Source organism: Staurois parvus, unplaced genomic scaffold (genome assembly GCF_062004578.1).
Source record: "Staurois parvus isolate SC_StPar_1 unplaced genomic scaffold, SC_StPar_1.0 ptg002713l, whole genome shotgun sequence".
In the NCBI taxonomy this organism is placed as follows: Eukaryota; Metazoa; Chordata; class Amphibia; order Anura; family Ranidae; genus Staurois; species Staurois parvus.
Window position 1 is genome coordinate 61015 of NW_028320509.1, and position 13665 is coordinate 74679.

Here is a 13665-nt window from a genome sequence, read left to right on the forward strand (position 1 = left end):
GTTTTCAAGCATGAATGGCCTGTTGAAGGTCATGCCACATCATCTCAATCTGAATTAAATCTGGACTTTGACTAGTCCACTCCAAAACCTTAATTTTAGTTTTTTTTTTGTTTTTTTGAGCAATCAAGATGTAGACTTACTGGTTTGTTTCGGATGATTGTCCTGCTGCATACCCCAAGTGCACTTGAGGTCATGAACTGATGTCCAGACATTCTTCCTTCAGCATTTTCTGGTAGAGTGCAGAATTCATGGTGCCATCAATTATGGCAAGTTGTCCAGGTCCTGACCATCCAGACCATCACACTACCACCACCATGTGCGACTGTTGGTGTGATCTTTTCATGAAATGCTGTGTTAGTTTTGTGCCAGATATAACGGGTCGCACACCTTCCAAAAAGTTAAATTTTTGTCATCAGTCCACAGAATATTTGCCCAGAAGTCTTGGGGGATAATCAAGATTTTTTTTTTTAGCAAATGTGAGGCAAGCTTTTGTGTTCTTTTTGGTTAGTAGTGGCTTTGGTCTTGGAACTCTCCCATGGAGGCCATTTTTGTTATTGTTGAATCATGAACACTGACTTTAACCTGGGGCAAGTGAGACCTGCAGTTCTTTAGTTGTTGTTCTGGGTTTTTTTATGACCTCCTGGATGAGTTGTCGTCTTGCTCTTGGAGTCATTTTGGTAGACCGGCCACTCCTGGGAAGGTTTACCACTCTCAAGTTTTCTCTATTTGTGGATAATGGCTCTCACCGTGGTTTGCTGGGTGTCCCAAAGCCTTAGAAATGACTTTGTAACCCTTTCCAGACTGCTACGTGTTAATGACTATTAATCATCTGTTCTTGAATTGCTTTAGGTCGCGGCATGATGTGTTGCTTTTTGAGATCTTTAGCATGCTTCACTTTGTCAGACCGCTTCTACAGGGTGCGGCAACATAACTTCCTTTTTTCAAAACGCAATAAAACCCATTTTATGAATCAGAATTGTTTTTATTGTCTTTAATAATGTAGGTACATATCTAAAGTTCTGTTTTACACAGTTTTGAAAATCATATCAGGTAGGTGACGCCCCCCATTGTCCATACACCGAATAAGCCGATTACTGGCGTTTTTCATGACCCTTACCAGCATAGCAGCGTGTATGTTGGCAATTTCTGCGCGGATGTTGGCCTTCAGGTCTTGTAGGGTCCTTGGACGGTTTACATAAACGCGGGATTTCAAAAAACCCCACAAAAAAAAGTCGCAAGGGGCCAAATTGGGGGAGCGGGCTGGCCACTCCAAATCGCCCCTTATTGAGATGAGGCGCTCCGGGAAGTGTTCCCTTAAAACAGCCATTGATGCTCTTGAAGTGTGAGCCGTTGCTCCGTCCTGTTGGAACCAAATGTCCCCTAAGTCCAATTCATCAAGTCGTGGAAAAACAAATTCCTCCAACATGTTCACATACGAAAAGTAGGCCTCTACGGCAAACGCGCGCTGCTCACTGTTCCAACACATGATGATGACTGACCTGGAAGAGAACAAAAACTTTAGAACTACGCCTGTCGCCTGAGACCACTCCCACCCTGCTATGGCCGCTACAGCCTGAATGGCACGCATTTCAAAAAAGGAAGTTATGTTGCTGCACCCTGTAGTTAAGTCACTTCTTGATTCAACAGGTCTGACAATAATCAGGCCTGGGTGTGGCAAGTGAAATTGAACCCAGCTTTCCAAAAATTGTGATTAACTACAGTTCATGATTTAACAAGGTGGGGGGAAGTTACTTGTTCACATAGGGCCATTCAAGTCCGGACAGCTTTTTCCTTTTAATTAATGAAATCATCATTTAAAAACTTCCTTTTGTATTTGCTTGGGATATCTTGATGTATTATTAACCACTTGCCTACCAGGCACTTATACCCCCTTCCTTACCAGGCCAATTTTCAGCTTTCAGCGCTGCCGCACTTTGATTGACAATTGCGCGGTCATGCAACATTGTACCCATATGAAATTTTGATCATTTTTTTCTCACAAATAGAGCTTTCTTTTGGTGGTATTTAATCGCCACTGGGCGCTTCACTTTTGCGCTATAAATTAAAAAAAGTGCAAAAAATTTGAAAAAAAAAAAAGTTTATTTGTTTCTTTTATAAAATTTTTCAAACAGGTATTTTTTCTCCTTCACTGATTTGCGTTGATGAGGCGGCACTGATAGGCGGCACTGATGGGCACTGATAGGCAGCACTAAAGGGCACTGATAGGCAGTACTAATGAGGTGGCACGGATAGGCGGCACTGATAGACAGCACTAATTAGGGGTCACGGATAGGCGGCACTGATATGCAGCACTGATAGGCGGCACTGATAGGTGACACTGATGATGGGTACTGATAGACGGCACTGACTGGCATCACTTCTGGGCACTGACTGGCGGCACTGACTGGCACAACCCCTGGGCACTGACTGGTGGCACTGACTGGCAGCACTGGTGGGTGGCACTGGTGGGCACAGGTGGGTGGCACTGGTGGGCACAGGTGGGTGGCACTGGTGGGCACAGGTGGGTGGCACTTCTGGGCACAGGTAGGTGGCACTGCAGAGTGGCACAGGTGGGGGCACTGCTGGGCACAGGTGGGGGCACTGCTGGGAATGGGTGGGCGGGGCTAGTGGGCGCACTGCTGATCGGAACTTGCGGGGGTCACTGCTGGGCACCGATCATCAGGGCACTGATCATCAGTGCCCTGATGATCAGTGCCGATCCCCGCTCTGACAACTGCCGGTTCTCGGCAGTACTTTCCTCACGATCTGACAGCGTGAGGAAAGTGCAGCCGAGAACCGGCACTTGCATTTTCCTGTGATCAGCGTGTCATTGGACACCGCTGATCACGTGGTAAAAGGCCGGTGGGATTGGCCTTTCACCACATCACGTGATCAGCTGTGTCCGTAGGACACAGCGATCACGGAGATCGCCGGGTGCGCGCCCCCTGGGGCGCGCAGGAGAGCGCGTTCTGGGAGGACGTCATATGACGTCCACTCAGAACTGGCCGGCCGCGGTGAAGCCGTCTTTCGGCTATGCGCGGTCGGCAAGTGGTTAAAATGTTTTATGATCTGAATCATTTAGTTGTGACAAAAATGCCCAAAAGAATACTTTCAGGGCACTGTATATAATGATGGTAGACAGACTAATGATATGCAACAAATAGCCAGTCGCATTTTGCGTTAATTGATCCATGTCCGTGATTGGCTTTAGGTTACTGCAATGTTCACATCATTCTTTGCTAGATGAATCCACTTCCTTGTGTCAAGTGTTTGTATTTCTTCCACCTCTAGGACTGTGTCTGAGTGGGCAACTGTTGCCTCTGATATCCACGAGGACAATGCAACCAATCAAGAGGTGGGATGTAATGTATTTTAAATGGTTTTTATCTGTTTTTTTTTCCCCCTACAAGAACATGATACAGTGGTAATAAAACAAAAGAAGTTTAATTTAGCATATTATGAATGCTAAAACCTTATAATTTGATATAGTAATATAACTAAAGTGATTTGTAAAGGTAAATTTTTTTTTTTTTTGTACATGAATACATTCTGTGCATTAAAGTGTTACTGTCAGGCTCCGCCCAACGGGATCTCTAGTGGTCCACGGCACGGGGTTTCCCAGGACGCGGAGTCTAAGTCCCAGTCTGCCTTTTCACCAGGGCCCCTGATGGTGGGGATGGACTTGGTGCAAGACTGGAACCAGGTCGCGCCCCTGGGCACCCCCGGCGGTGGTAGAGGGGTCCCGCTGAGGGTGTGTGCCCAGGATGAGCCTGCTGTGAAGGGGATGACAGGTCCCGATCCGAGCGGGATGGATGGATGACTGCTAGGCGTGAGCGAGGTCAGACTAGCCGGGTCGGTATCGTGCGGGCAGCGTGGTACAGGAGAAGTAAGCGGAGAATGGTCGGGGTCACAAGCCAGGTTCAGCAGGTAGCGGGCAGCGCGGTACCGAGGATCAGGCAGAAGGACGGTCAGGAACGAGCCGGGGTCAGAGCAGGAGAGGGTCAGCATAAATCAGAACAGGCAGAGTTTGGCAACAAGGAAACGTACTTACAGGAACAGGAACAAGACCTTGCGGCAACTTGGAGATGCACAGGGCAGTTTTAAATAGAGCGCCCTGTTCTCCCATTGGTGCGGCCGCGATCGCTAGTGCGATCGCCGAGGACTCTGTGCTCGCCGGCTCGGACGGATCGGCAGTCTGCGCATGCGCGCACCGCCGAGAGCCCGGGATCCCTGACAGTTACTAAACCCCAGACCCTGCATTCACTATATCTGGGCTCCCACAGTACACAGAACATGGAAATGTTATTGAGTAAATTGAAACTGCTAAATACCTTTTCTCATCAGCAGTATAGAGAACTCTTATGACGTCTATCAGTATCAAGCTGAGCTCTGGTTAAAGCTTGTAGGAGGAGTTTTAATTCTGCTCTGACTGTCCTATGAGGCTGCATAACCCCTGACCCGCTGCCTGGACAACGCTGATTGGCCCTGTGCCAATCACATGCACCCTCCCAAGAAAAAAAAAACAAAACTCTTAACAAATCACCTTTATTGCCTTGCCTGTTTTGAAGTCCTCTCCCTTCTGACCTCTCAGATTCCCTTGTCGCTCCTTATGCACAAGATGGTCTTTTAGTTGCCGTTACCTTGACTCGCAGAGTCCCAAAGTAGACTGCACAATCCTGAATTTTTACCAGAATAGGAAGGCATTGAGGCATTGGTTCTTACCTAAGGTGGTTTCTTCATTTAAATCATTGTGTTGCCATCTTACTGGTCAATGTGAATATTTGCCAGTACATTATGGATCTTCAGATTGGGTTCAAATGTTTAAACCGCAAAGTGCAGTGCTTCAGAGCTAGGGTGCAAGGGCTTCTGCGTGGCTCTGAAATGTTGCACTTTCCTGTTTGTGATGTGATCTTTCTTCAATAAAAAAATGTTCTGAATTAATTTGAACATTTGTATGCTGGCAAATAGGCATTATACTGTGCATGTTCCAGCCTCCAGTTGGTGGTTATTGCAGCACCCATTATTTTAGAGCCTATTCCAGGAATGTTTGCAATGTGAATATGGACTATTTCCTTCCAGGTCCGGGCCCATTCCACCAGGTGAGTCAGTAGTTCCTGGGCTGTTTAGTGTGTCGGACCGCCTGGCACCCTGCTTGGGTGCTTCCTTCAGAGAACTGCTTCCTCACTGCTGGAACACGGTATTATAGCTGGGCACTGCACAAAAACTAGAACGACACTAGCTTACGTGCAACAAGGAACTCCTTTATTGAACTGAAATCGGTTTTTATACACTTAGGGACAGCCCCCACATGAACAATAAAAACAAATATTACGCATTAGGATAAACATTTTACACAGATTAGGTAATGAGGTCAAGTTGGCACAAGACTAATCCCATCATGTAGGAACCTCCAGGAGGACTAGCCAACAGACAGAAACAATTTGTGACTGAATTAACAATGGGACAAATGCACAGCTGTAAACACCTCATACCTTAATAAACAGATTACAGCAAGAGACCTCAGCATCAGCTTGTTTTGAGCTGATTACAGTAACATTTGCTCTGAGTCTCTGAGCATTGGAGGGGGTTTGAAGCAGTCATGCTGGTTGGGACACATAGACCCCAAATCTGTATCTGAGTCTACTAGTTCTCAGTCTGTGCGTTTTGGGGAGACATGGACTTTAATCCGAAGTAAAATTACTCCAGAGGTCCCCCAGGTATACATCTCCCAAAGAATAGAGTCCCCTCAGATGCCAGGGCCCATGATCAGTAGGCCGAGGCCCATGATCAGTAGGCCAGGACCCATGGTCAGTAGGCAAGAGGCTAGCCTGCAGACCCCTCCAAAAGACCCTGTCCTAATTGGGTCTTTCACATTCAGCATCGAGATTCCTTTGTCAAGATTATAAAAATACTGCCTGGTCTTCCCTTCAATTACTTACTACTACAAGGTAAGTGTTTACTACTCTACAGATGCCAGTTTGGGACGAGACGTTTTGTAGTGGGCGTACCTCCTGTTTTGGGCATGTGGGCCTTGTTGTTGCTCACCCATCATGTTTAGTGCTTATGAATATGAACTCCTGTGTGTCCTGTAATGTAGGTGTGAGAAATTAGGATTTTGGTATACCTGTAAAATTCCTTCGAGTACATCACAGGACGCAGATTTCTAACCTTTTGTCTGTTTACATTGCTTGCTACAAAATTGAGGCTTAGTGGAGCAGGGAGGGGTTATGCCTAGGCGGGGATTCCTGCCATTCTTGGATAGTGTCCACCTACAAATGGCGGCATAAAACAAGTAGTCATGAATATTCACTCTTCTGTGTCCTGTTACATACTTCTAATGGGTTTTACTGGTAAACCAAAAATCCTGGTTTTACAGTTCTATTATGGCGACTAGGTCACTTAAATCTTTCCAAGGGCAGTCTACTGGGTTTCCTTTACCTTTTTTTTTTTTTTTTTTTTAGATCACTTTTGAAAACTATCAAATGTAGCTTTAAATTTCTTCTTTTTTTTTTTTGCAGTCTGTGCCCCAGATTTCAGAATTCCACTGTAACAATTTGCTTCGCATTAATGGTCATCTGTCGTCTAAGAAGTGCAAACCTGATGCAGGTATTGCACCAAAAGTTGTTGAATCGAAGATTAAATCCACTGACCCTGCTACAGCTACTAAAAGTGAGACAGATTACAGTCTTGCTTTGAATGAAAAAGAGAAGAAAGGTGAAAGCCTTCATTTGGAAAAAGAAGGTTCAAAAGCAGATAACCATTCCGCTGCAGAGGATTCCCCTAAATTACAGGACAAAAAAGGAAATGAAAAGTCTGGTAAGGAGTTTGTCCAAGAGACCAAGAAAGGTTCCACTCACAAAAAGGAGACAAAGGGGAAAGAAAATGCTAAAAAAGACAAAGATCAGGAGAAAACAAAGGACGCCAAAACTGTGAAACATGCTAGAAAGGACAATATAAAAGAGCCAGAAAATGGAGACCTGTCTGGAAGGAATAAGAAGCACACAGAGGACCACAAGAGATCAACCAAAGATCCAGTGGGAGCAGTAAAGAGCACTTACGAAAAAAAAGATAAACACGAAAATGCACACAAAGACCATGGGAAGGAACTGGTGCACAAAGGCCATGATAAGATAAAGGTACCTACAGACCAGGAGAAGGAAAAGAGGCACAGAGACCGTGAAAAAGAAAAGAGGCACAAAGACCGTGAAAAGGAAAATGGGCACAAAGACCATGAGAAGGAAAAGAGGCACAAAAACACTGAGCAGGAAAAAATGCACAAAGATCATGAGCAGGAAAAGACAAATGACCATGAACAAGAAAAGATGCAAAGTGACCATGAGCAGGTAAAGACGCACAATGACCATGAGCAGGAGAAGGCGCACAATGACCATGAGCAGGAGAAGGCGCACAATGACCATGAGCAGGAGAAGGCGCACAATGACCATGAGCAGGAGAAGGCGCACATTGACCATGAGCAGGAGAAGGCGCACAATGACCATGAGAAGGTGCACAGTGACCATGAGCAGGAAAACACACATTATGACCATGAGCAGGAGAAGGCGCACAGTGACCACAAGAAGGTAGAGGTGCACAAGGACCTCAAGAAGGTGCACAAAGAGCATGAGAAGAAGGCTCACAGAGGCCACGAGAAGGAAAGGGCGCACAAAGGCCATGAAAAGGAGAAGGCACACAAAGACCACTCTAGGTCTAAAGAGAGAGAGAGAAATACAGGTAATGACAAATCAAAGAATCATTCTGGAAAAGAGGGAGGTCGGTTACATACTAAGGAAGAAAAGGCAGACTCCCAAATACCAGTTAAAGAACTGGTAACTGATGTGAAGGGTATCTTTGGGAAAAGGATGCTGGTTGACCTGGATATATTTCAAGGTACACAGATAGAGGAGAAGAAACCAAAAACCAAAGACAGTAGTAAAGTTAAGTTCAAAGAAAAGAATCGCAGCAAAGAGGACAAAAAGGGAAAGAAAGGTGATGACAAAAAAACCCATGAGAAGGTCGAAGAATCATCCAAAAGTATAAAGAGGGAACGAGAACATGACGAGAACATGGAATCTGATGGTGAGCAAAAGAAAAGGAGGGCTAGCCTGGATTTTGGAGACATGTATGTGGAAGACAAACAGGAGAATGAAGAGGACTCCAAAAAGGGCAAAGTTACCACTGTCAGAAAGAGGAAGATCGAGGAGGGAGGTGAGACAAAGACTAAGAAGAGCAAAACTGAGAGAGTGGACACAAAAACAAAGAAAAGCAAAGAGAACGGAGGAGAGGCGAAGAACAAAAAGAGCAAGGTGGAAGGAAATGTGGCAAAGACCAAGAAGAGTAAAGAAGAGAAACAGAAAGAGGAGGATGCAGCCAAGTGGAAGTGGTAAGTGTATGTTGTAGTAATAAGACAACATGGGGTTTATTTACTAAAGCTGGAGAGTGCAAAATCAGACTCACTTCTGCATAGAAACCAATCAGCTTCCAGGTTTCATTGCCAAAGCTTCATTGAACAAGCTGAGGTTAGAAGCTGATTGGTTTCTATGCAGAAGGGAGTCTGATTTTGGACTCTCCAGCTTTAGTAAATAAACCCCCATATGTCTAAAGTCCCAATCTGCAACATGCCAGTTTTCAGCCTGTGGTTTGCTGTGCTCCAGACCTAGAAGTGTGCTCTGACAGGTTATAGCTTTAGAGCCATCGGCTGTCAGTGGCAACTGCTGTCAAGTACTTGGCTTGGAAGCTGAAGTGGTCAACTCCAGGGTTCCTGCTACTGCTTGCTCCATATAAATGCTCAGTAGCAGAACACTGAATCCTATGCTGCTGTATTGTTTTTACAGCAGAAGGAATATGACAGTATGGCACGCCTTTCATTCTGGAGACTATAGGAAGGCCTATGCAGCTCTATACTGCTTTTTTTTTTTTTTTTGCAGCAATAGACCACTGCTTTAAATTACTGATTTGTTGCATGTAGAGCTATATGGGGAAAAGGGGGCTGGGTCAGGTCCCCACTGACCAGGTCCAGACACCCCCCTCCCCCATGAAGGAAATTAGTTTAAAAAAAAATTGATTTAAATGGGTTAAAACAAATCTCTTAATTCCCATGTCCTAACACATACTTGGGATGCTTTTAAGGCTGGTACACCCAGGCCAAAAATCGTTCAGTGTGTACAGAAGCTGGTCTAAAGACAGACTTTTATTGAATGGGCATGCTGGAAAACCAGCATCCGATCAGCGTTTGCAGCCAATGGATGTGAGCACTGATCAGTGTGTTCTGGCAGGAGGGTAGTCCCCTTGTCAGAACAAAATGGCTCAGCGGGGGAGATTACCGCACTAACATCTCTAAGTTACTATGGCGATCACTGGGTTGAACAAAAAAAAAACACTCCATGTGTACCCAGCATTAGGACAAAGGGCCCAATACAAAAGTAAGTTAATCCCATGAGGAGGTGCATTAGACTTAATGAGGGCCATACCTAATGATCCTTCTTGCTATAGAAGGGTGGAAAGTAATCAGCCAATAAAGATTTCAAGATTCCTAACTTTTTATATTTTTAAGAAATTTCTTTTCATTATTCTGAGGTTTGGGTAACTGAAAAAAAGAGCTAATAGGTCCAACACAGATAAAGCATGGGGAACTTTCTACAGCTCAAAGAATCACCTGAAGGACCTTATGCCTGGAGCTGTCATCAGAAGATCAAAATGCCCACTTGGTAAAATCTGGAAATTATGTGAACTGAAGACACTGTAGTAGCTTTGCTAACCTGAGAAACTGATATCTGATGCTGAGATGACAGATCCTGAGCCCATACAAGATGCCAAAAAGAATCTCTTACGGAAGGAAGAAGTGTTTAAATGTGTTTTGGGCTGTTCAGGTTCTACCTCTCAATCTCCTTTTGTTGGACTGGATCTGGATACAGAAAGGAGGATAGTGCCCTCATTAAGGTGAAACGCAGAGGCCACCTTTAGGAAGAAAGGTCTAATCTTTAAAACCACTTTGTCCCTGAAATCAAAAAAAGGTATCTTGTAGGATAAAGCGGTCACTTCAGACACTGCTCTAGCCAAGGTCATAGCAACAAGGTAAACTAGCTTGCAAGTCATCAGAGGGGGTATTGCCTCTAATAGACATGAACAGGGGCTGCTGAAATACTGAGGGACAAGGTTAAAATCCATTCATAAATTCCCTCCATCTTGATCATGCAAAACATTCAGTTTGTTTAATTTGGCGGCCAGGAGGATCCACATGTGTCCCCCCACCTTGGAATGCCTGGGGTGCAAAGACCATTATTCCAGGTACAGATTCTGCAGGCTGAGAAGATAAGACCGCCAGTTGTCCATACTAGGTATATTCATGGCTGCCAGAGCTAGAACCTGATGTTCTGTCCAAAACAAGATTCACTCTACCGATTTTGCCACAGCAAGACCACTTGTTCCTTATAGATAATTGATGTATGTTGCTGCTTTGGTATTGAGGAGGTGATATTCCATCAAAGACTAGGTCTCCTGCACAAACCATGCTTCTCAGCTCAACAGGCTTTTGATCATTCTAAGAATCTAAAACACATGGTGGAGTGATTTCCCTGTCCAGAGCAGTATTCTGAAGGCTCCAGGGCAAGGGATAGCCAATCTTTTAGTCTTACCAATCCCTTGTCCTATGATGTCAGAATGTTCCATTGCAGGTTTGTTAAATGTAACTGGCTCCACAGTTAGACCCAATACATTTGTGCAGACTTAGAGGGTTTGATGGCTCATGGACTTGAGCACACAAACCTGAGACTTGAGAGTCTAAAGTTGCTCCTGGGGATGGGAGTGGGGAATAACATGGTCTGCTAAATGCCTGGGACCAGCCACAGATATTTCAAATGATGAATCTGAGTCGTTGACGGGTTGAAGGTTCAGGATCCATGCAATATGTGAATAGCCGGGGACACATTGTCCTTCACAGCCTTGCCGATTCTTCCCTGATGAGGTTTTCTAGGTAGCTTACAATCTGGAGACCTCGAGAGTAAAAAAGGGCCAACAATGAAGATAGTACCTGGTCAAACAAGTGAGGTGTAGCGAAGAGGCTGAAAGGAAGGGCCATGAATTGGTAGTTTGGGAACAGTGAACAAATTTGAGTAAAACCTCTGAAAATATTCTGCAGGAGGGACTAGGAAATGACCAAGAGTCTAGAGTGTGCACCAAGGAGAATATCCAGGGGCTGAGGAGACTTCAAAAAACTGAAGGTAAGAGTGACTAGGGGGAGAGAACAAAACACCACCTCTTGTGCCCAAGTATGGAGTATGCAGGACTTGCAATTTTCTGTGAAGGCCAGTAAATGGGTCACCTGCTTTGGAAAGTGGGGGCATGCTATGCAGAGGAAGGCTTGTCTATGAGAATGGTAGACTTGCATTGAAAGGTCTTGAGGGCAGAAAGAGAACCAAACGGTGAGAGGCTCTCAATGTGGAAGTGGAGGGCATATTAAGTGAAAGAGATGCTTCAGAGAAATGGCAAAGAGACTTGCGAATTGGCTACTTCAACTGGGAAAGGTGAGTACTGTTATCCCAGTAGTAACCTAATAATAAAACCCTACATTAACCTGTGAAGTAACGCTTTTTACAAATGAGTTTTGCAACACTTCATCCACAAGTGGACTGTCCGAAGACCAATGCAAGAGACTTCAGCAAGCCATCACAGCTAAATATTAAAACCAAAGACATCTGGCCCATGCAATCGATTTATAGGTCAATGTTGGCGTTGGCCAATCACGCAGAAGGGATTTCACCAATTCATCCGTGGTCGGGCACAAGAGAACTACAGCCAAAAACTTGTGAAAGAGGCAGCCTGCCAGAGGAAACATGGCCCTAGGAAGAGCTTTCACTCTTTGTGGAACCATAAATGAAAGGACATCATCTACAAGAATAGGAAGCACCTTGGTAAGATTCGAGATTGCCAGATCTACAGCCAGAATGGACCACTTAGTGATAGACTCCTAATTAAGAGGATATAGGTTGGCAATGTAGCTAGGGGCAGTGTTGTGGATGACTTTGTAAGCTGTGGTTAGTATTTTGAATTTTTTTGCGTTGGGTTATTGGAAGCCAGTGAAGGGATTGGCAGAGAGGGGCAGCAGTCGCTGATTGGCTGGTAAGGTGGATGAGTCTAGCAGCAGCATTCATAATAGACTGAAGGGGGGATAACCTGTGTGTGTATGTATATGCGTTTGTATATGTATATATACAGTATGTGTATATGGTGTGTGTGTATATATGTGTGTGTGTGTGTGTATATATATATATATATATATATATATATATATATATATATATAAATAATCTATAGCTCTCATGAAATCCTGAAGAAGTCACATGATTTAGCGTGACGTAACACGTAGGTACGTGGGGAGGAACGTACGGTACTCGGTAACGTCACTTCCAGCGTGGGCGCCATCTTGGAGCACCGTATACCCATGCAGTACACCCATAGTGTGTGGTGTAAAGGCGAGTGTTTCATTACAGATATGTGAGTGGGCATTTTTATCTATATATTTGGCTACATTAAAACGGTATTATACTATGGAGGATCTTTTTGTTTCATTACTGTGGTCCTGTGTGGAGGGTAAAAGGTGTTGCTGATGCCAATGGCTGGAGGAGACCTATAAGGAGAGTACTACCTGTGAGGCTCGTGGTGTGATCCTAAAAGCGAGCTGGCCCTGTGGGGTCACTGTAAGGAGGTGAGGGGGCAATTTGGCCATTTGAGGATTTGCACCTGTGATGTGACCAAGACTACGCAATACCACCTGCATGTTTTTTGAAAATTTGGAGCACGATTTGATTTGTTTTTGGACTGTATTCATTTAAGTATTTATATGGGGGGTCCTGATTTATGTTGGCGTTCTACTGTGGATTTTTTTCAAGTGTGGTTCACTGATCACATTATAGTAATGTATCCCTGGTTAGGGTTTTGCACTATTTATCTTAAATTAAGTGATCCCTCAAATGTGGGTCGGAGGGGGATTATAGATTTTATTTTTGGTTCACGTGTGTATATAATTATCACTGTGTCGTGTGTGTGTGTGTGTATGTGTGTGTGTATATATATATATATATATATATATATATATATATATGTATGTGTGTGTGTAATAAATAAATAAATATATATATATATATATATATATATAGAAAGAGAGAGATCTATTTATGATCCTTAGACTGTTTGGAGGGAATTAGTTTTTATAGCGCTGCCACTATTATATATTGTTTTTGGAGATTATATATACAGTTGTGTTCAAAATAATAGAAGTCAGACATCACTAACCGGATCAATCACTGTTTTTGGTAGAGATGATATTTCTACATGGCACATAATTTCCTAGCAGGTGTAGTAGAGTCATAGAAATCCAACAGACCCAACAGTCATGACATGCATGCTGCTGATTCTGTGTCATTGAATCACTCATTGAAAGGGGCGTGTTCACAATAATAGCCGTGTGGAGTTCTATTAGTGAGGTCATTCATTCTTTGATAAACAGGTGGCAATGATTGCCCTTATTTAAGGAAGGAAGGCAGCAAATGTTGGACATGCTGGTTACAGTGCATTTCTCTGAAATTCTGAGGAAAATGGGTCGTTCCAGACATTGTTCAGAAGAACAGCGTACCTTGATTAAAAAGTTGATTGGAGAGGGGAAAACATATA

General features: G+C 44.1%; 1 protein-coding gene across 1 annotated transcript in view; it reads left to right on the top strand.

The window, feature by feature from the left end:
- LOC149429406 (uncharacterized) overlaps positions 1–13665 on the top strand; it is a gene marked incomplete at its 3' end in the record, with an annotated part of 129466 nt that overhangs the window by 60854 nt on the left and 54947 nt on the right. The window contains exons 7-8 of the mRNA XM_089666445.1: positions 3292–3355; positions 6519–8380. Of these exons, the coding sequence (XP_089522571.1) occupies positions 3292–3355; positions 6519–8380 (1926 nt within the window). The remainder of the gene's footprint in view (positions 1–3291; positions 3356–6518; positions 8381–13665) is intronic.